Source organism: Botrytis fragariae (assembly GCF_013461495.1).
Source record: "Botrytis fragariae strain BVB16 chromosome Unknown tig00000050, whole genome shotgun sequence".
NCBI lineage: Eukaryota > Fungi > Ascomycota > Leotiomycetes > Helotiales > Sclerotiniaceae > Botrytis > Botrytis fragariae.
Genome location: NW_023500992.1, coordinates 1,362,938 through 1,382,489, shown reverse-complemented (window position 1 = coordinate 1,382,489; position 19,552 = coordinate 1,362,938). Strand labels below are relative to the sequence as shown.

General features: G+C 44.5%; 6 protein-coding genes across 6 annotated transcripts; 2 read left to right on the top strand and 4 right to left on the bottom strand.

The window, feature by feature from the left end:
* Window positions 1–2,655: 2,655 nt before the first annotated feature.
* On the bottom strand, window positions 2,656–4,505 carry Bfra_004425 (putative ran exchange factor prp20 pim1 protein; the record flags this gene model as incomplete). The annotated part of the gene is made up of 3 exons (XM_037334830.1): window positions 2,656–3,540; window positions 3,592–4,139; window positions 4,202–4,505. The coding sequence occupies 3 exons, from the start codon at window positions 4,503–4,505 to the stop codon at window positions 2,656–2,658; spliced, it is 1,737 nt and encodes a 578-aa protein (XP_037193364.1).
* A 2,238-nt stretch (window positions 4,506–6,743) lies between these two features.
* On the bottom strand, window positions 6,744–10,482 carry Bfra_004424 (putative kh domain-containing protein; the record flags this gene model as incomplete). The annotated part of the gene is made up of 6 exons (XM_037334829.1): window positions 6,744–8,149; window positions 8,201–8,522; window positions 8,573–9,034; window positions 9,091–9,360; window positions 9,414–10,362; window positions 10,400–10,482. 6 exons carry the CDS (start codon window positions 10,480–10,482, stop codon window positions 6,744–6,746), a joined length of 3,492 nt encoding a protein of 1,163 aa, XP_037193363.1.
* Window positions 10,483–13,380: 2,898 nt separating this feature from the next.
* On the bottom strand, window positions 13,381–16,002 carry Bfra_004423 (uncharacterized protein; the record flags this gene model as incomplete). The annotated part of the gene is made up of 1 exon (XM_037334828.1): window positions 13,381–16,002. The coding sequence occupies one exon, from the start codon at window positions 16,000–16,002 to the stop codon at window positions 13,381–13,383; it is 2,622 nt and encodes an 873-aa protein (XP_037193362.1).
* A 386-nt stretch (window positions 16,003–16,388) lies between these two features.
* Bfra_004422 (putative pyrimidine 5 -nucleotidase protein) lies at window positions 16,389–17,386 on the top strand (the record flags this gene model as incomplete). Its single annotated transcript, XM_037334827.1, has 4 exons — window positions 16,389–16,571; window positions 16,626–16,638; window positions 16,710–17,171; window positions 17,223–17,386. The coding sequence occupies 4 exons, from the start codon at window positions 16,389–16,391 to the stop codon at window positions 17,384–17,386; spliced, it is 822 nt and encodes a 273-aa protein (XP_037193361.1).
* Window positions 17,387–17,852: 466 nt separating this feature from the next.
* Window positions 17,853–18,395, bottom strand: Bfra_004421 (putative mediator of rna polymerase ii transcription subunit 21 protein; the record flags this gene model as incomplete). Its single annotated transcript, XM_037334826.1, has 2 exons — window positions 17,853–18,302; window positions 18,354–18,395. 2 exons carry the CDS (start codon window positions 18,393–18,395, stop codon window positions 17,853–17,855), a joined length of 492 nt encoding a protein of 163 aa, XP_037193360.1.
* Window positions 18,396–18,775: 380 nt separating this feature from the next.
* Window positions 18,776–19,483, top strand: Bfra_004420 (uncharacterized protein; the record flags this gene model as incomplete). The annotated part of the gene is made up of 1 exon (XM_037334825.1): window positions 18,776–19,483. One exon carries the CDS (start codon window positions 18,776–18,778, stop codon window positions 19,481–19,483), a length of 708 nt encoding a protein of 235 aa, XP_037193359.1.
* Window positions 19,484–19,552: the final 69 nt, after the last annotated feature.

Below are 19,552 nucleotides of genomic sequence, written 5' to 3'. Positions count from 1 at the left end.
ACTATAAGATCTAATGATCTCCTCACGTAAATTCTCGTATGAAAAATAAGCAAGACACAGTATCTATATACTTTCCCAATTAGTCGGCGGCAAAACCCATCTCTAGCTGTTCCGCTAATTATGCTTATTATTTCTGGCCCTACATTAGACCCCGTTCACGTAGATCACCAATTCCACCTCGTCGTTTCGCCCATCCTCAACCCACAAGCTCGCTGCGACAACTCGCGGCGCTTAACGGACCCCGCTTTCCCAAGATGGAATTGCTCCTCGTATATGATAAGTGGGATCCCGTCATTCATCATCGCCCTTCTCTTATAGGTTATGTCAAACCCAATTCTGGAAATGATTTCAAGAGCAAACCCGATATCTAGGAATCGAGCATGCGTTCGAATAACTCCGTGAGTGCGGCGCCGCTGCTCATTCATTCTAATCGTGGTGAAGACTACTCCTGTCTTCTGTCACTTCCGCCAGTTTCTCGCATCTTTGATACACAAAAACTCTCGGAATGTAGTGGCATCCAGATGAAGAGGTGGCGGAGTCAATCAGCCTTTACTGCGGGGCTAGCAACCGACTTTGAAGCGCATCCGCTGCTTAAGTTTAATCTTATGAACTAGTTCTCCGTGTGTGCTTGGCATTCCTTTGGCTAGATAAATGACTTGGAGATAACCCTTCTTGTGCTGTCTCCCTGTGTAAATATTTGACGGTGTTTAATTTAACTGCGGCCTTTCAGTTCTATCATTAAATCAATTCGACCACACTGTCGGCACCACGATCGTCCATTCGTTTTCTTCCGTATCCACCGAGCTCACCACGAATATTTTCAAACACCACCCTCTTTTAACCACACCACCATCTTCTCATCCCCCACCCAAAAGAATGCACATCCTCTCCATCCCAAACCCCCTCCTCGCCTTCATCATCTCCTTTTTTCTCCCCCTTACCCTCGCCATTCCCATTTGGCCCTACGCCGCCACAACCACCTCCATAACCATAACCACCATCAGCATTTCCACACGCCCTCCCATCCTCCCCAACCAAAACTACGAATACGCAATCAACTTTCCCACGCACAAATCCTGCATCTCTTCCTCCCCTTCCCCCTCCATATCCCTCTCTCCCTACCTCTCCGCCTTCACATCCTCATCCTCACCCTGCTCCAATCTCCTCACCAAATTCCACTGCTACGATTGGCGAACAGGAGGGTTACCAAAAGGAACAACAGGTGTGTATGTAGTTGTCGAGTTGTTGCGCGAGGAAACACAGTGTGTGATGCAGGCAGTAGGGCAGAGTACGGGATTGGAAATTGGGAAGGCGAGGTGTGAAAAAAAGAGGGGGATGTGTTTGGTGGATTTGGTGGTGAGGGATATGAGGGAGAGGGCTATGAAGAAGGGGGAGCGTGGGGGGTTGGATCGTGGGGGAGTGTAGAGGAAATGGGGATTGAGAGATTTCACAAGACTTCACATCGAGACAAGCATTATTTCAAGGAGGGGTTTCCGCTCTATTCTTCTCCTCAAAGTGGGATGGAAAGATCTACTCGAGAACTTTCGCAACAAGACCATAAAAACTCTCTCGAGCTACTCTCGTTTCTTGTCTCTCAACTTCTCTCTTCCTTCCTTCCTTCCTTCCAATTTGCAAAATTATCGATCGATATGATACGGTGACTCAAAGCGCGAGAACGGCAACAACATAGCAATGCCATGTTATGTGAAAGTCCCTTTAGAGGCCTGATGTCAAAAACCAATCCGATTAGCATTCCCGTAATCAATTCCCATGAGCCACTCCGTGACCCCTCCCTTTCAAGCATCCGCCGTTCCCTGTTCAACCACATTGAGAATCCGGTTGAGCGCCCCCTTCCCTATTCTATTCTTCAATGTTCATCGACCGTGAAATGTCAACCACGACCATTTCTTTTCCCCTCGTAAATTCCTACATCAACTTCACCAGTAGAAATGTGTCTACATGCTGAAAATTTCCAACAAATACCTCCCTTATCATTCTCATACCTTGAACCTTTCTCAAACAAGTTCACCCCTTAGAATCACCAGAAAACAAAGCAAAGGTCGATACTTTCATTAATCCTTTCTTTATTATGCACAGGTATACACTATGCAGTTCTAATCCTACAATGAACGTGGTATCTATCTAGTCTAAGTCTAGACCAACTTTTATTAAGAACGCCCATTCAAACACCCAATGCATATATCCTGCCATATGCAATGCTGTCTCAAAGAATCTATCAACACCAATTAAAAGAAAACGCCATCCAAATCTCTATTAAATAGGCGACCAACAGCCATCCTCCCTCTAAACCACTACCAACCCTCCCTATTATCACCCTTCCATTGCATATTCAATATCAAAATACACCTACTTTGGTGATGAGAAAACATGCCTTGATGAATCCGGATCAAAGTCCTAGGTGAAAACCAGAGACTCATCAAGGTCAGTCCCTCAAAACCAAGGTAGATGTATTTTCAATGTCAAATATACGTTGGAAGGCTGAGTTCGAGCTGGATTGGTGGCGTAGAAGGATTTAAACTGCTGTCCCTCAAAAGCCAACAACGCAGCATGGTATTCGTTCGTTCACAAACATAAGTCGTTATCGTAATACAGAAAACAATCCTTTCATCATCCCGTCCCCACGCCTCTCTTGGCCTAGTTGTCGCTGCTCGTTGTGACCTCAGGTCCAGCAATGACACTGAACTGACCTCCGCAACCAGCAAAAGTAATCTTCTTGCCCTTGATGGCAGAGTTTTCGATGAGGGTAGGTGTCCTGGTGGTATCGTCACTGCCTAGGCCAGTCCTGTAGTTCTCACCATATCCCCATGCCCATACTTTGCCGTCTTCTGTCAGAACAATGTTGTTATCGATTGCACCAGCTACAAAAGTGGCTGTGATACCAGGAACAACGGTTGGAACCTTGAGAATAGCTGGCTTAGAGGTGGTGGAGCTAACGATGAAAGTATCTTGGTCAACACTAGCGAAATCAAGGCCAGTCTGACCTTCATCGCATCTTCCAACAACCAAAACCTCCTGCTTCTCAGTACAGGCAATTGAGTGATGAAGACATCCTTTAATTTGCTTGATGTCAAACCCCTCAAAACCCTTAACAACAGTCGGGTTATTGATGATAGCATCATTTTCGCCAGCATTTTCGCCAATACCGGTCTGGCCGAAATTGTTCAAACCCCATGTGAGGACTTGGCCTTTGGTGTTAATGGCAAAGGAATGATAGGTACCTCCAGCAATCGACTTGCACTTCTTCAAAACTGGTGTTGGAGTAAGTGCTGCGAATTTGAAACGGTTATTGACTCGTCTACCGAGCTGGTTTTGTTCGTAAGCTCCCCAGGTGAAAACAGTTCCCTTGTTATCAAGTGCCATGACATGATTGCCACCACGGGCCAATGACTTGATGTTCTTTAATCCAGGAATGAGTATGGGCTCTACCTGGATCTGGAGCTTCTTCTTGAGATCACCGTCGCGTTCTTTGGCCGCCATTGACGCGCCTTCAGCAGTGAAACCGATGATGCCATCATTTCCCTGTTATTGTTAGTCGATTTGAATAATCAAGAGCGTGGAAAGATAACTTACAATGAACGAACCCCAACCGTATACATAACCATCTTCAGTGAGCACGAAGCTAGCAGAGTCACTGGCAATTACTTGAACGACCTTTCGTCCATCGAGAAAATCAGTGGAGATAGCCGTTGGGGTACTCTCAACTGGGTTGAGAACGATATCATCCTCATCCTCATCCACAGAATCTGCATCCATGTCTTTGGCCGGTGCTTCATATGAGCTAGTATCACGACCTAGAGATCCTCCATCAGACACTCCCCATGTCAAGATTCTTTGATCATCGGTCAACGCGATACAGTGCATACCGCCGACAGCAACTTGGGTAACGCCTTTGAGAAGGGGATTGTAACGTGGTCGCTTGACATTCATGGGTGGTTTGCCATCGATCTTAGCTGCACCCAAACCCAATTCATTATTTTCTCCACTTCCGAAAACATAAACGTCAAGTCGCTGGGTAGGTGGAGTGTTGATGCTAGGGCCGACCTTGAGCTTCTTTGCAACAGGTAAGGCCTCCGATTCTTGAGTTCGACTTCTCTTTCTGCTAACGGCAGGTTTTGGCGCTGTAAACAGATGTCAGACGCATTCCTAATATTGTGTTGATTGAGTTAAGAGAAAAGCTTACCTGGTGTTTCCTCTTTGTCACTTGTAGCAGTCTCAATATCTTCCTCCTCCATCTCAGCATCCTCCTCTGGAGCCGGTTTAGATGCTACCTTTGATTTTTTAGGAGCTGGCTTCTTGACAGTTTTTTTGGTAGCGGGTTTAGCAGCGGCAGCTTTGGTGGTGGTAACTTTCTTCGCTGGCTTCTTCGTTACCTTTGATGATTTTGGTGCTGCAGTAGCAGATGTGCGAGACGCAGTGGTTCGTTTGACGCCGACATTGGCGGGAGATGTTACTGCAGCTGCGGCTTTAGTTTTCCGACCAGCCATTGTTGGACCGAGTATCGTGTACGATTAATTGTTTTGTTGTAAGGGTAAGGTGTATTGTATTGTTGAGTCTTTGTAGGTCTTGAAGTGCGCAGTTGGAAATGCTTCAAGAGACGCGTCGCAAGATCGAAGAAGAAAAAAAGCTCGAGAACTTTCAAGAATATTTCAAATGCCAAAGAGGAATCAAAAGAATCCTTTTGAACGTAACTGCTTGATTGACCGTTGAGAAGCTTGAATACGAAAGACAATTGCAATTGAAGAGATAAGTAAGATGGTAGAAATCTTCAAAATTGAATTGAATTGATGATTGTGTGGGATTTGTGGGTGGAGGTGGAATTGTTTATTATTACGAGAGATCGACATATATGGATGGAGGGAAGCTCAGGGATTAATCACGCTAGGCAGTACTCATTTGGTTAGCGTCGCAATGATTTTTAAGCCGCACCCAAATGATCAATAATTTGACTCAACGCGGCGCAGACGTCATGCTTAGTCATTGCACTCTTGTATGTATCACTGTTGTCTACTGTACTACTCGTGCATGATGTGGTACCTCCTAGGTACGTAGATAGTAGGCAGCGAATACTAGATAGGTATAACCATCTCAATCCTCAGTCACCTAGATAGATAGGTAGAAACGCCTCATCCCTCATTCTCATATAACTTGTCACATATCAACATCCACTCTCTCACCCATGAGTAGGTAGATGATCTCTAGAAGAAACAAGATATCTACCTACAACCCCCATTATATCCTGCAAAGAAATCCACCAATTATCTAGCTACCTATCTAATTCATCCATCCATCCATCCATACATACATCCATACATACATACATACATACACACACCCATCCACAAGATCCCCCCCCCACCATCGAGAAAGTTCAAGTTACCCCAGGTACCTACCAGAGTGCACGATTGTGTATAATCGTGCAGAAGATATTGTGATCTATCTAAAAGTCTACTCATCCAGCAGCCTACTATGACTATCTGGTTACCGGAAAACTATATCATCATGTCATATCCTATCATGCCTGCCCTCCTTTTCCTTTCCTGAGCCTTATATCTCCCCCCTCCCTTATCATTCTCCCTCACCACCACACCACCAAATCACCACCTCCCCACTTCCACCTTCCAACCCCCATTCTGCATTCTCCATTCTTCATTCTCCACTCCCCACCTCTCATCCAGAATCCACTTCAAACTCCACTCCACCACCAAGTAAGTCTAGATCATTCAAACTAGGTAGAACCATCTAGACATCTCCATATACATAATCATCAGGTACACGCTGACGCCTTGAGCATATTGTAGATTGGATTGTGGTGCTTCCGATTCGCAACAGCTCACATCCCATAGATCATCTCACACCATCTAACATCATATCACAATCACGTTGTAATTATCCAAAACAACTCCAATCCTCGCAAACTTTTCAAATTCTCAACGTACAACGATTCATCTCTAGGGTATCATAACATACACCCACAAAATACATATAATGAATGATTCTGATGCCCAAACCATCGATCCATACCAGATTCCCCAAATTGGAACCTCACGCTGTCTCTTTGTAGCAGAATCGCTGACCCACCAAACCGCTTTCCGATGTCACTGAAGCCACCACCCTCATATCCTTTCCTTCTTCCTTTCCCATACCTCCATCCAAAGTTAAAACAAAAAGAGTGTGAAAATCATCCCTCATCCCTCATCTCTCATCCCCTCATCACAAGCCATCTTCCAATTCACAATCCCATGCACCCATTTACCTGTTTGTTAACCCCTGCCAAACACATCGCACGCGAAAAACAACCAAAGTCGAGGATATTGTAGCAACCAAAACGAAAAGTAAAAAATCAATCCCACGCCCCTAAAAGCAAATAGGTATTTCCTCTTAATATTCCCATGAATAGTCAAGCACGCAAGAAAGATCTTCTAAATGTCTTGTCTTCTGTTCGTCTCTGAGAGCGCCCGCATGCTTTTTCTCTTCACCTCAAAAAAAAAGTTGGAGCACGGTAAACGCAAGCAACACAAATAACAAAACAGCCCAGAAAAGAAAGAGAGAAAGATCAAATTGGAATAAGGAGAGATGAAAAACAATCAAAGCAGCAAAAAAAAAAAAAAAAAAAGTGGTATTTGGGGTATTGCGCGCCAGGGTATATATCCAGCCATTGTGTACGTCGAAATTGACATACTTAAAGACAATCTAGGAAATAAGGGAATAGTTTTGTGGATATCTTAAGAACGCGGTGGTCCAATTGGACCGGGGTATCCTGAGTTTGTAGAATTAGAAGTTGAAGGGCGACCGCTATCGGTCGAAGCTCTCATGCTATGTCTTGGTGTTGCATCGCCCGGATGCCCGTGTGGGTGCTTGTTATCGTGGCTACTGCCACTGCCAGTTCCAAATTGGCGGGTTGGCCATGGTGTGGTGTCATCGTCCGGCAAGTTGACACCACTATCGTTCCATGGGTTACGGTCTGCATTAAAGCTTCGTGTAGACTCGATGGAGATCAAGGATGTTCTTGATGCATTACGAGACCCGTTCCTGAAGAAAGAACCGGCAGGAGATTGGGAGCTATTCTTGCGGCCATTCAAGAATGAAGAAATTGATGACATGCTACCAGGCTTGCGAAGCTTATCAAAAATGTTGCTCCTTTCCCTTGCAACATCATCACCAAACGAAGACTTAGTTGGTGAATCAGTTGCCATTGGTGCAGGAGCATGCTGTAAGAGTTTAGAATTGAAAAATGGTAGGGATTCCTCGAAGGAGTCGGACTTGGGACGAGGAATTGTTCCCTTGACAGTGGTAACTTCAATACCGGCTGCGGCAATGTTAGAGAATAAGAATTCGATTGCATCTCGAACTCCGCCTGCATTGTTTCTGGTGAAAGTCCAGAGAAGGATGACTGTTGGTTTACTATCCTCGGTAAGCTCCGAGGAATCTTCATCAACTTGGACCTCGACCACATATTGGGACTTGAGCTTTGGTACCATCTCTGTCTTGAATTCATTGGAGCTCAAAAATGTCAAGAGCTCCGGAGTGCGAGCCAAAACAAGCTCATGACTATCTGGAACCATGCCAAGGAACTCATCCACGCAATGAGGAACTTGCCATTCTGGTCCTGAGATTATGACATCATCACTAGCTTGCTCGGTACTTGGGAAAAGAACTTTACAGTTCCATTTCTTTTCCAAGTCCTCAATTTGGTCAAGACGAGTTAGAAGTTCTCGATGATACAATCGGTCAACATTGACAGTCTGAGAAGTGAATTCTGAATCAACTCGATCGACCATATCGAGAATTTCGGCCTTCACAAGCTCTAGATTTTGAGCATTACGAGCTGGAGTTCGGCAGATAACATTGTCGGCCTTGATATCATCATCCTCACGATTGGGTCCACCACGATCCATGACATTGGAGAATTTAACAAAAACCGAATGCTTCTTCATGATTCTTTGAATGTGTTGACCACCAATGCCGATAATGCGCTTATGGTATTGATCAGGAACATGGAAAGATATTTGGGCTGGCATCTCTTGCTCGACGAGGTTGAGACCGGTAACCATTTGATCGTAATTGTTTCCGCAAACATCAATGTTGAAGTTGTACTCATTGAATCCGTCAAATATAATTTGAACATTGCCTAAACAAAGTAATTAGTAACTCAAATGTAACGAAGCTTCGAAACCCTTACTTTGGCCCATGATCTTGTTAATCTTTCCATTCTTCTTGCCACTAACAAACTCCTTGTGCTCATTCGCTAGCTCAAGCTTCACTCGAATTTGATAGGCGAATCCTCGCTTGTTCAACGGGATGTTGCTAATGATGGTCAACGCATCTTTGACAGCTTCGTCAGAACCAGTTATTGTCCATTGTAGCTTATCGTATGTCACATCTGCTGAAGAATATGAACAGATATCTACCAACATTGCTCTTAACTGAGGTGGAGCTGGTTGTAAAGGTGGCTGATTTGGTGGCTGTTGGATCCACCACGACGCGCTGTAAAATTGTACTCCCTGCAAGTTTGTTAGCCATAGCGAGGAAACAATGGAGTTGTGTTACTTACCATCAGCATGAGCTCGCGGACTGTTCGTTCCACGTGGAGACCTTCAATTCCTTGGATTCTGATCATGCTACGTTGAGAAGCAAGAGCTGGGAACTGGATAAATGTTCCGTTTGTCTCCATAATTTTACGAACCTTGTCCATTCTAGTCAAGAGAATGCTGTCGATCTTAGCGGCAGTCACATGGGCATCTTTCATGAAGAGCCTCGTCATTCTAACAAGCTCGTGGATTCTGCTTTTGGCTGCGGCTATGTTTTCTGCTCTGTCGCCAGTAATGAAAATCTCCTCGGGGTTTCGTCGCTGAGCACCCTCTGGACAATACTTGTAAACCTGTGAGAAGGGAGGTGGAAAATAGATAGCCGTGTTAGTAGAGGATTCGATCATCTTGATGTTCTTGCGGGATCGTCCACATATGACAGTGTGAAGGGAAAGCTCGAGAGATGCTACATCAGCTACACGACCAAGCTAAACCAAAAAATGTCAGTATACAGTGTCACTTTGATTGATACACATAAACGTACTAGTCTGTCAATGTAGACCAATATTCTAGTCTTTCCGTGTTCAGCGCTCTCCATATCTCCATAGACTGCTATTCTCCAGCGTTGATCCCTTCCTGCCTCACCATTGCTGCTGAGTCCATCGGCCAACGAAGGAAATTTTGGACCTAATAAGAAGATATCAACACCGCAGAACGCGGCAACTTTGTCCAAATGTTCAACGACAGATTGTCTCAAGCCTGAGATCGCAGAATCAATAATCAAGTCTCCGTCAACATCTATGACTGCACAACGCTACAGTGACATTAGTACGTTGGAATCACCGGGGACAACAGTATGAACCATACCAAGGCGATAGGGGTATCATTTAAGATCGTTTCTCTGCTCTTGTGTACCAATTCCGGGCTTCCCGAGAGAGTAACGGTTGTAACCTGTGCTGGGGAGGCAGTGGGACGTTTAGGCGTGGTGACAGCGACGTCAGCCAAGATAGGCAAAGGTCCATTGGTGATAGCTGCGCAAAGTTTCGAGAGAATTTCGATATTTGAGGTGTGTACCGGCAACTTCCATACAGGAATGTCATCAGGCGCGTCTTTGGGATGTGTCCATCTCAGAACAGCATTGGCCGTGGCGTAAAGAATATCCTCAGTATTTGGACCGGCGAGATCGGAAGCGAAGGGGATGTTGAATGAATAGTGGATAGTAGAGTCCGCAGGGGTTGGTGCCAGCGCTGGTGAAGGAGTCGGTTTTGTGTGAGGCGGCATTGAGGACATGCCATTCATTTGATTTTGTCGCGACATGCCAAATCCTGGACCTGACCAGTGCCTCATATCGCGACCGAGGTTTGATAATTTATTCATTCTTGTTGTGTGTTTCGTTGTTGACAAACTCGACCACACAAATTTGGGTTGAGTTGTGGAGGGTCGAAGATGGTCAAAGGGAAGCAGACCAAATAAGATATTTGGGGTACCAGAGATAATGTAAGTTGAAAGACTGGGCTCCTGCTGCTTTTGATCAGTAAGTAAGCTGGATGAATTGAGCCAGACCGGTTCGGTAATGACAAGCGAAGAGTTTGGGGCTGATGAGTGGTCTGTGTTGTATGATGATTGAAATCGAAGTGGGCAATCGAAGAATGAGAGTGTTAAAGCAGCCAGAGACAAAGCAAAAGTAAAGCAAAGTAAAGCAAAGCAATTGGGTTTGAGAGATCGAGTAGGATGTAGGTACGAATTGGATTGGATGTACCTGGTAGTAACGATTGAAAGTTTGGTATAGTAGTGAAATGAAGAGATGGGGGAAGAGCTAAAGGAAAGGGGAAATGGGACAGAAAACAAAGTACAGTGCAGTGAGGAGAGATAGATTGGAGTGAATCAAAGTACAGTTGAGTGTGATGTACAAAGTACCGATTATTGACAATTGCATCGCTGTCTCATCAATTCTGGAATTGTTGGGTACATATATATGTGAACAGGACAGGGGACCAGCAAAGAGGGTTTGAGGAAATGAAATAGTTACACACCACCAAAGGAACAGATACGCACAGTAATCGTATCTTATCTGAACAAACGGTACAATACAGCCAGGGAAGTACAACGTAGTATAGATGTAGAGGAGGCACGAAAGATAATAATAAACTTGTCGGATATGTAGTATGAGGGTATCAACATTGGTGAAGAAGAGGAAGGAGGAGGAGGAGAAGGACAAGAGGAGGAAGAGGAGGAGTAGGAAAAGGCTCGAGTATTGGATGTTAGCCTCTGGTTGGTTCAATCCGTTGTTCGCAGTGGTAAAAGTTTATATGGTGTGTGTGGAGAGAATGTTCCAAGAGATATGGTTCGACGATAATGGAGGTGGTTCAAAGAGGTGATGGTGTCCTATAGCCAGTCTATAGAGAAATATATGGTTAAAGCTATTTACAAGTCCCTCTTTACACTTTCGTACTATTCCAATATCGTACAACCCAGCCAACCGCGATGATAGTTATAGATCTATCGTTGTTATCCAATTCGCCCTTCAATTGGTGAAGTCGCAATGCAGATAATATCGTATGAGGCGAGGTAAGCAAGGGCAGTGAGTGAGCTTGAGCTCTCGTTCGTGTGTTCGAGGGTTGACTTTTCTTGTTAATGTGCCGGTAAGTACGTTTGACACAACGATGCATGCACAAAGGATACAAAGAAGGATGTGGGCAATCCACTCAAGTCTCATACTTCAATCTGATTCGACTTCGGTCAATGGATAAGGGAAAGTTTGAAAACTTTTGTGCGAGATCCCAGCATTGTAGCCAAATTCCACCTCAATTGTATCGCAAGTAGATAAATAAATGCCTGAGCGTGAATAGTGAGAAAGCTTGAAGTTTTCTTGATCTGATTGGATTGGAGAAGAAAGGAATCTTTAAGGAACTAGGAAGCCAAGACCCAGTATAGCTGAATGAACAACGAGGCAAGAGAGAGCATTCAAATACTATGCTACTTGGGTAGCTGTTGATTAGACTGGACGAGCTGGAGTCAATGACGAACAGTAGTGGTAGGATCGACACCCGTAGGCCACTCGCGAGAACTTGCTCTATGGAATGAATGGATGGGTGGGAATATGCCTGGGTAGGTGTACTCTGGAGGTAGCTAAGGTGGTAAGATAGGCAAGGAAAGCCAACATCGTACGGTATTATGTGTAGTTGTTTGGTAGATGGGACACTCATGGAGAGATAGATACTAGACAGGCAGGTAATGAATGACTAGGTACGTCCAGATAGATAATGGATGTATGTAGGCAATAATAAACGAGCCTTTTGAATGCTTCATTGCTTCATTGCTTCATTGCTTCTTATTAATTGCTGATATCATATCACGAGGTGCATCGATAGATTTAACCAATACTCAATACTATCGTCACTTCAAATTGACATCACCCAACTGTGACTTGCAAACCTCCCACCAATTTCCCACACCATTGCCGCTCTAACAACCGTCACTCCACCACCACCACCACCACCACCACCACCACCACCACCACCACCCACCTACCTGCCTACGTACTCTCTGATACGAACATTATTACACCAAACTTGAGAGTACTCTCTACAATCATTCAAGTACCATATCATATCAGAACATACACAATAAATTATATCAACAAAAGAAGATATAATAATAATAAACATAACTTCAATATCCTTTCCTTCCTTTCTTACCTCCCCATCCACCACAACCACAAAAAACCCTCTTCCTCTCCCCCCCCCCACAAAACCCAAATCCGTTTCAATGAAATCTTTCCAAGTTTCGAGTAGAAACCCCTCCAATGCCCAATCCTCAAACTTCCAAAGAGAAGAAAAAACAAAAGAAAAAACACACGCATATTCTCGAGATCATCTATCCTACATCCCCATCACAGTAATGATCATCCACTTCACCCATCTCATCCACTAGGTACTTAGTACCTACCGACCAACTACCAACTAATAAATCTGGACCCAGCTTTTGCTTCGCCTCAACATCTCATGATTCTCATGACAATGACTTCAGTCACCTTACCTAGCACACACCGCTTACTAATCCCCTTCTCTTCCTCCTTCTGCTTCTTCCTTTGCCCCCAAAAGTAAATTGAATCAAAAGATCCATCTTTCATCAATCCATCAATCCACATAAAATCCCCACTGCACTCCATAAAACCCTCAGGAAAATATTCCATCAAAACCCCATTTGAAACACGACTTGGTCTTCTTGTTTCTATCCATCCACCAGTTCCAGCGTGTGTGTGTGCTCCATAAACAAAAACGCCCAAAAACGGAAATACCTACAGCTTACCTACTACCTACTCAGTGCCCAAACTCAAAGTTCGGTCTAGACCCCGGACTTTGTCTTGTTAGTGGTGAATGCTTGCTCGTGCTTGGTTCAAGACTTAAAGCATGCTGTGTTAGTCAACTGTCGTTTGCAAGGTTCTTCGTTGAGAGATGTTTGCTCTGGTCTGGTTTGATTACTAAAATAGCTCCCCGGTTTTGCATTCATTCAATCATGGAAATCTTTATGTTAATCATAGATTGATTGACTGTAATGTGTTACGACTTTGGGCATTTTGATAGTTGTACAATGTCATATTTTTAATTACTTGCTTCTGAATGCACTGATGATTTACAAGCCTGATATCCAATCCAAGACTGCTGTTTAATAAACCACACAAAATTCCTCCACGCCCATTACGCCACATTATCCCTTCATGCTTCTCCACCCACACACCTTGTAGTATGATACCAGCCACAATCGAATCGGAACAGACTGCCGGTTGAATACCGCTACATTCCGTCTTGGCTTCCATGGATTGTTGCCAGTTTCAGCGGTAAACTTTCCTTGGTACATCATCTGCATAAATGAACACCGAACCTTCGCGTTCCCGAGGCCTCTCTAGAATAGCCGGCCTCTGATTCTCTACCTCATAATATCTCTCTCCTTCTGCTGCTGCAGGCTGATGACTGCGAGGAATTATTTCCGTGGGACGAACGCTAAATTCTCGACGAGGAGGTGCCATAACCTCGCGACGGACTTCAGGGTGAACGCTTGAAGCATACTCCCTAGAAGCATCAGGTCGGACACTTGAAAGTCTTCCCACATATTCTCTAGGAACTTCATATCTAATGGCTTCTGGTCGCACGCTTTGTGGTCGAGACAAATACTCACGAGGAGCTTCATCATAATGACTGGCTTGACGACGCTCAGGTTGAGCTCTGACTCTTACATATTCTTCGCCTGGTGGTCCCATTGGAGTTGGGCGAACTGAATATTCCCGTTCACGATATGAGCGATATTCGGGTTGGGCGTACTCTGGTTGTGTAATAACACGTCGGGGGGCAGTAACAATGGGAGAGGCTCTTCTGTATAACACTCCATCCTCTTCAAATGTTTCTACTGGTGGGCGAGTAGACATTGTTCTAACAGGGGCACGCTCATAATACAGCTCTCCATCGTCATGCCTTCTGGCAATGGGAGCAACTGATTGGCGCATTGAAGGTGCGGGAGTGGGATCAATATACTCACGGCCATATGCATCAACAATGATCCTAACAGGTTGACGCGGAGGTCCCATTGGAATTGGTGATCTTCTTTCTCTCATAATCGGCGATCGAGACCTTTCGCGATCAGCATCTGGGCGGACACTCATTCTGGACACTACAGGTCGTTCTCTTTCGGCGTAATATCTAGGTTCCTCAATAACTTGTCGGTCCACGATTGCGTGAGAGCTTTCTCTAATTGGCCGAGAGTATGGTAAAGCATAAACTGGAGACGCTGGTCTTCTTGTATACTGTCCTCCGCTATCAACCCTTTGATACTCGACCTCATCGCGCTCCACGCGTTGATATATGGGTTCTGGTCGTCGAATCTCTGCATATCGATCTTGGTAACCTCCTTCATAACGCACGGGAGCTCGAACTTCTTCATATCTTTTGGAAGTGGCTTCCGGAATCACCTCAACTGGCTCATATCTAGGCTCATCATAGTTAAGTTCTGACGCGTATTGTCCTGACTGTCGCTGTCTCTTTGGTGGTCGTGGTAGAGGTACAGCAGCAAATGGGGATGGTGAACGGGGTTCTGCCTTGATGTATGGAGAATCCGGTGTATCGGTTTGGCCACTATCATTAGCCTTACGCTTCTTCTTCTTTCCTTTCTTCTTCTCTGAAATCTTGGGTCCATTCGGGGAACTTTCTGCACTGGATAAACCTGAGGCTGCATTTCGGAGCGCAGCAACTTGAGGTTGTTGTGCCTCATTAACGGGAAGGGCGTCTCTTAAGATAGGGGGATCTCTTGCAGTAGCCAATGGTGAGACACGAGCAGGTTGTGGTGCTAGGGGAGATAGATTATGGGCTCGGGTGTTAAGTGGTTGCTGCAAATCCATTTGGGATGCCTTTGCCGGGGCCACTCCATCACCCATCTGCTGAGAACCTGCGCTTTCAGAGCCTGTACTTGTACTGTCTTGAGAAAGATCAACAATGCCCGATACTCTACGTGGTACACCCTTGGAATATGGTGGTTCTTGGACAACCTTCCCTCGAAAATCATTTGTAGACTGTTGTTCAGCAGAATGATTGTTCTGGATTCCTAGTGGGCGGTACTGTGATTGTGAATGTGTCCGAGATTCTAGATGATTATTTTGGGATAGTAGACTGCCAGTCATAACCACATCATTGTCTTCAACATTGGTTGTAGGATCAGTTTGCGCTGCCGATTCTTCAATCGAAACCTCACCGCGTACTTGCCCGCTAAGGGTAGGCTTGTGGCTATGCGATGAATTGGATGGCTCAGGGGTATCATGCTGACTAGAATAGAAAGAGTTTTCATCAAACGAGTCACTTCCAGCACCCACAGAAGGTTCAACTTCTGGAGCCGTGGCGGGATGAACTATAGCAAGAGCTTTTTGCAAAACTTCGGTAAGATCAAAATTGGGGAGGGATTCAGATGTCTGAAGCAAAGCTTTTTGGGCCAAACGATGTTGGTCCATTTGTTCCCTAAGAGCTCTTTCCAATCTCTGCCTTTGCAATTGTATTTCCGCCTTTATAAGATCATCAGATTTTTCCAACAAAATTGGATTAATCTCTGAAGTTTTCACAGATTTATTAGAAATCGTAGATACAGACTGTTTCGCAATGTGGCTGTTTGCCGCGGCAGCACGATAATTGACTGGTGAATGACTCTTCGAAGATGGTGCCGAGTCGATGGCTGCTTGCGCATTTGCGCGTATTGCTGATGTGTTAGGTGATGATGTATTACGAGCTAGACTGCTCTGTTTTCCCACTCCTACAATATGAGAAGGGACTTTGACGCGAGGATGAGTTCCTGCAAGAACAGCATCTCGAAATGAAATTATCTTTTCGTACTCCCGAATTTCACGAATATTCTCTGTTGTCAGTGTTACACCATTTGTGCCATTGGTTGGCACAAAAGCAACGGCCCCTTGGGCCATGTTTGAAAATAGTGAGCAATTAAATTGATCAACAATACGAGAAATTGACTTATTGCGTATGCAAGTATTAAGTCTAATAAATGAATTGATGATTGACTATAAATGCCAAAGTTGCGTTGTCTGAATGATTATTCGTGTCGATATTTTAAGGAGCAAGGTTGAATGTTAAGAAGGTCGAGAAATTATGTCGGCTAGAAAAATAATGGGTAGGTGCAGACAGGCTTGTATGACTAAGCGTGGACTCTGCCATTAAATTGATACAGCATCCGTGCTAAAGTGAATATCCGATCGGCCGGCATCGATGTTCCCCGAATGACTCTTTGCGATGTAGATACATACTGTTATAACCCGAACACTCTCCACATTCTCTTAGTTTTTGTTAATCAATGTATAGCATCTTCAGATGTGCTAGAACTCGCACTTTCCTTTCACATCCCACATACACCATTACTAGAGCAATTAGATCACCAATTACTACTTCCTCTATACCTACCCCTATTAATTCTCATTTCACCACCAGCAAAATGGGGGATTCACGACCTGTCTTCTTCTTTGATATCGATAATTGTGTAAGCTAATACTTATAGTTGATATGAGCTTATGATTGCTGATCTTTTTTATAGCTATATTCTAAGAGTACGAACATCTATCTTGCCACCTCTACACATAATCCTCCAATGTATTGACTGACGCGATACACTCTGTAGGTAAAAAGGTTCACGACCACATGACCGACTTGATCGATGTCTATTTCATGAAACATCTTGAGCTCAGTCGAGAAGATGCCTATAAGCTCCATCAAGAATACTACCAAACCTATGGTCTCGCCATCGAAGGTTTAGTACGTCACCACAAGATTGATGCTCTGGAATACAATCGTCAAGTAGACGATGCCGTCCCATTAGAAAGCATTCTTTCAGTGGATCCAAAGCTCCGCAAGCTACTCGAGGATATTGATCGGTCCAAAGTCAAGCTCTGGCTATTCACCAATGCTTATGTTACCCATGGAAAACGTGTCGTCCGTCTACTCGGGGTAGAAGATTTATTTGAGGGTATGACATACTGTGATTACTCTCAGGAAAAATTGATTTGCAAACCCTACAAAGAATCGTTCGAAAAGGCCATGAGCGAAGCTGGAGTCAAGGAGTTTAAAGATTGTTATTTTGTCGGTAGGTTCTTTCTGAGTCCGATTTCATCATACTACTACTCACACATTTCAGATGACTCGCTCATAAACTGCGAGGCGGCTTATAAACTTGGTTGGACAGCAGCTCACTTGGTTGAGGAGGGTGTGAAATCACCTGCTAAGCCAGTAGCAAATTTCCAAATCAGCACTTTGGAAGAACTGAGGACTGTCTACCCACAGTTTTTCACCACTACATAAAGCATCGATGATGTGACAAGAAGTATCCAACATTCCCTAGGGAAGTAGTTCTCATTATCAAAGCGGGCAATCAGAGAGAATCCCACGTTCGTTCTTCCTTAGAATAGACTAGATCAATACATAATACATATACCTTCTTGAGCTACTTTGAAACTATCTCAATTATCCTCATTTCACAATTTTATAACGCAGTATTCCTATTTTCTAAAAAGCACACTGGTTTCCATCAGCCAGGGTTGCATAGCCACAGTCCTACCAGGTGATAACATTGTGTATTTATACGAACGTAACAAGCTGAGCACAGTCGACTGTCTTGATTTGCGACACATCGCTCGATCGCAGACTTTTTTATCCTCAAAACCTCATTCTCTGACCACTTCCACATTCCCGAACGCCTTGTGCTTACCCAAACGCCGAATTCTGCAGGTATAAATTTATTCAAATAAAGGGCTCAACAGCGGTCGATTCACGGTCTCTTCACACTCCTTATAACTCCCTCCAACCTGGCTAGAACGGCCTCTTTTTCCTTCAAAGCCTCTCTTCTCCTCTCTTCTTCTTCTTTGAGTTCTTGCTCCAATCTTAGAATCGTCTGGTGCTGCTTGGTCTCGCTGTCTTCTAGACCCGGTAGTGCAGATATAAGCACTTCGATTTGCTGCTCCTTGATGATAAGATCTCGTGCTAATTCTAGCTGGCCTTCTTTAAATTTGTCCGCAGGTAATGGCTCTACTATAGTAAAAGGATGAGTCAAAATTGGCATGTAATAGGGGCTGGCAATCTCACAGCCGTCTTCATTTGGCAATGCTTCGCCTGATTCGTCCTTCTTGGTATCTTTTCGGACCATGTCGGTTGGGCTGAGAGTTTGGTAGTCATGGTGCTTGTTAACCCATACGAGCGATGCGACGAATTGAAGAGCGAGCTAAATAATGTCAGTGGTTGGACGTGGATACTTTTTAATAATAAAATAGACCTCATCAATCGCTTCTTGAAGTTGTGTCAATCGATCAGCCATGACTTGTTGCTGATAGAGAAAGGGAAATCAGTGTTGTAGGATTTGTAGGATCTCCAAACAGATGCTCCAGAGCTTACACGAATTGATGTCAGCCTTGCAGATAATCTTATGCGGAGAGATGTCCATAAATGGTTTAGCTAACTCGGCCGTAGCCTTACATAATTTCCGGCTTCCGAGCGTCGATATCAGAAATGGTAAAAATATGTTCGAAACATTCTCACACTACATGTTCATTCCTGCCGCTCGTCTTTCTTTCCGAAAGAGTGTATGCAGGTACCCAATAAGAGCCCGCTTTTACATCTGTTTTGCATTACTTAGGACGAACCACGCTGTGAAGGATTGTGCTAGTCACATGATACTAGCAAACTCAGCCAATCTCCATGTTTTTAGCACGTTCTCATCTGCGTTTCTTGCGATGGGGCAAGCAATCATCACGCAGATGTTTTGCAAACAGCGCAACAGCAACTGCATCTAAAACTAATGCCGAAGTGGATGATATAGCGTATCCTCACTTACAGAATGCAGAACATCATGATCTGCCCAGTTTTCTAGAATATGCATTACGCAATAACATGGACACAGGCAGTACTACATACGTAGGGACTCATTATGAATATATAGTTAAACAAGCATTGGAGCGATTAGGAATGTCTCTTAGGCAAGTTGGTGGAAGATCAGACTGTGGTATCGATCTTCTTGGAACATGGTCATTGCATACAGCTCCACAACCACTAAAAGTCCTCATACAATGCAAAGCATTTGCGTCCAAAATGAAACCAGCTCAAGCTCGAGAGTTAGAAGGGACCTTTGTAGGTGCTCCGCAAGGATGGAGAACATCTAGTGTAATGGCATTTTTGGTTTCGCAGCAAGCAGCAACCAAAGGTGTAAGAGAAGCTCTAGGCAGGAGCCAATGGCCGATGGGTTATGTACTGTGCGGAGCGGACGGAAAGATCATGCAGATGTTGTGGAACCGAAAGGCAGCTGATGAAGGACTGGGAGGCTTAGAAGTTGAGATGCAGTATGCTGGTGGTGATCGGAATGAAAAGGAAGTCATTTTGACACACAAGGGAACGGCTATCAAAAACTGAAACTTTGTTTGATGCGACCAAAGTTGAGCGCACTTTTCGGTAGCAAGATATAAAACGGCTCGTTTGCTC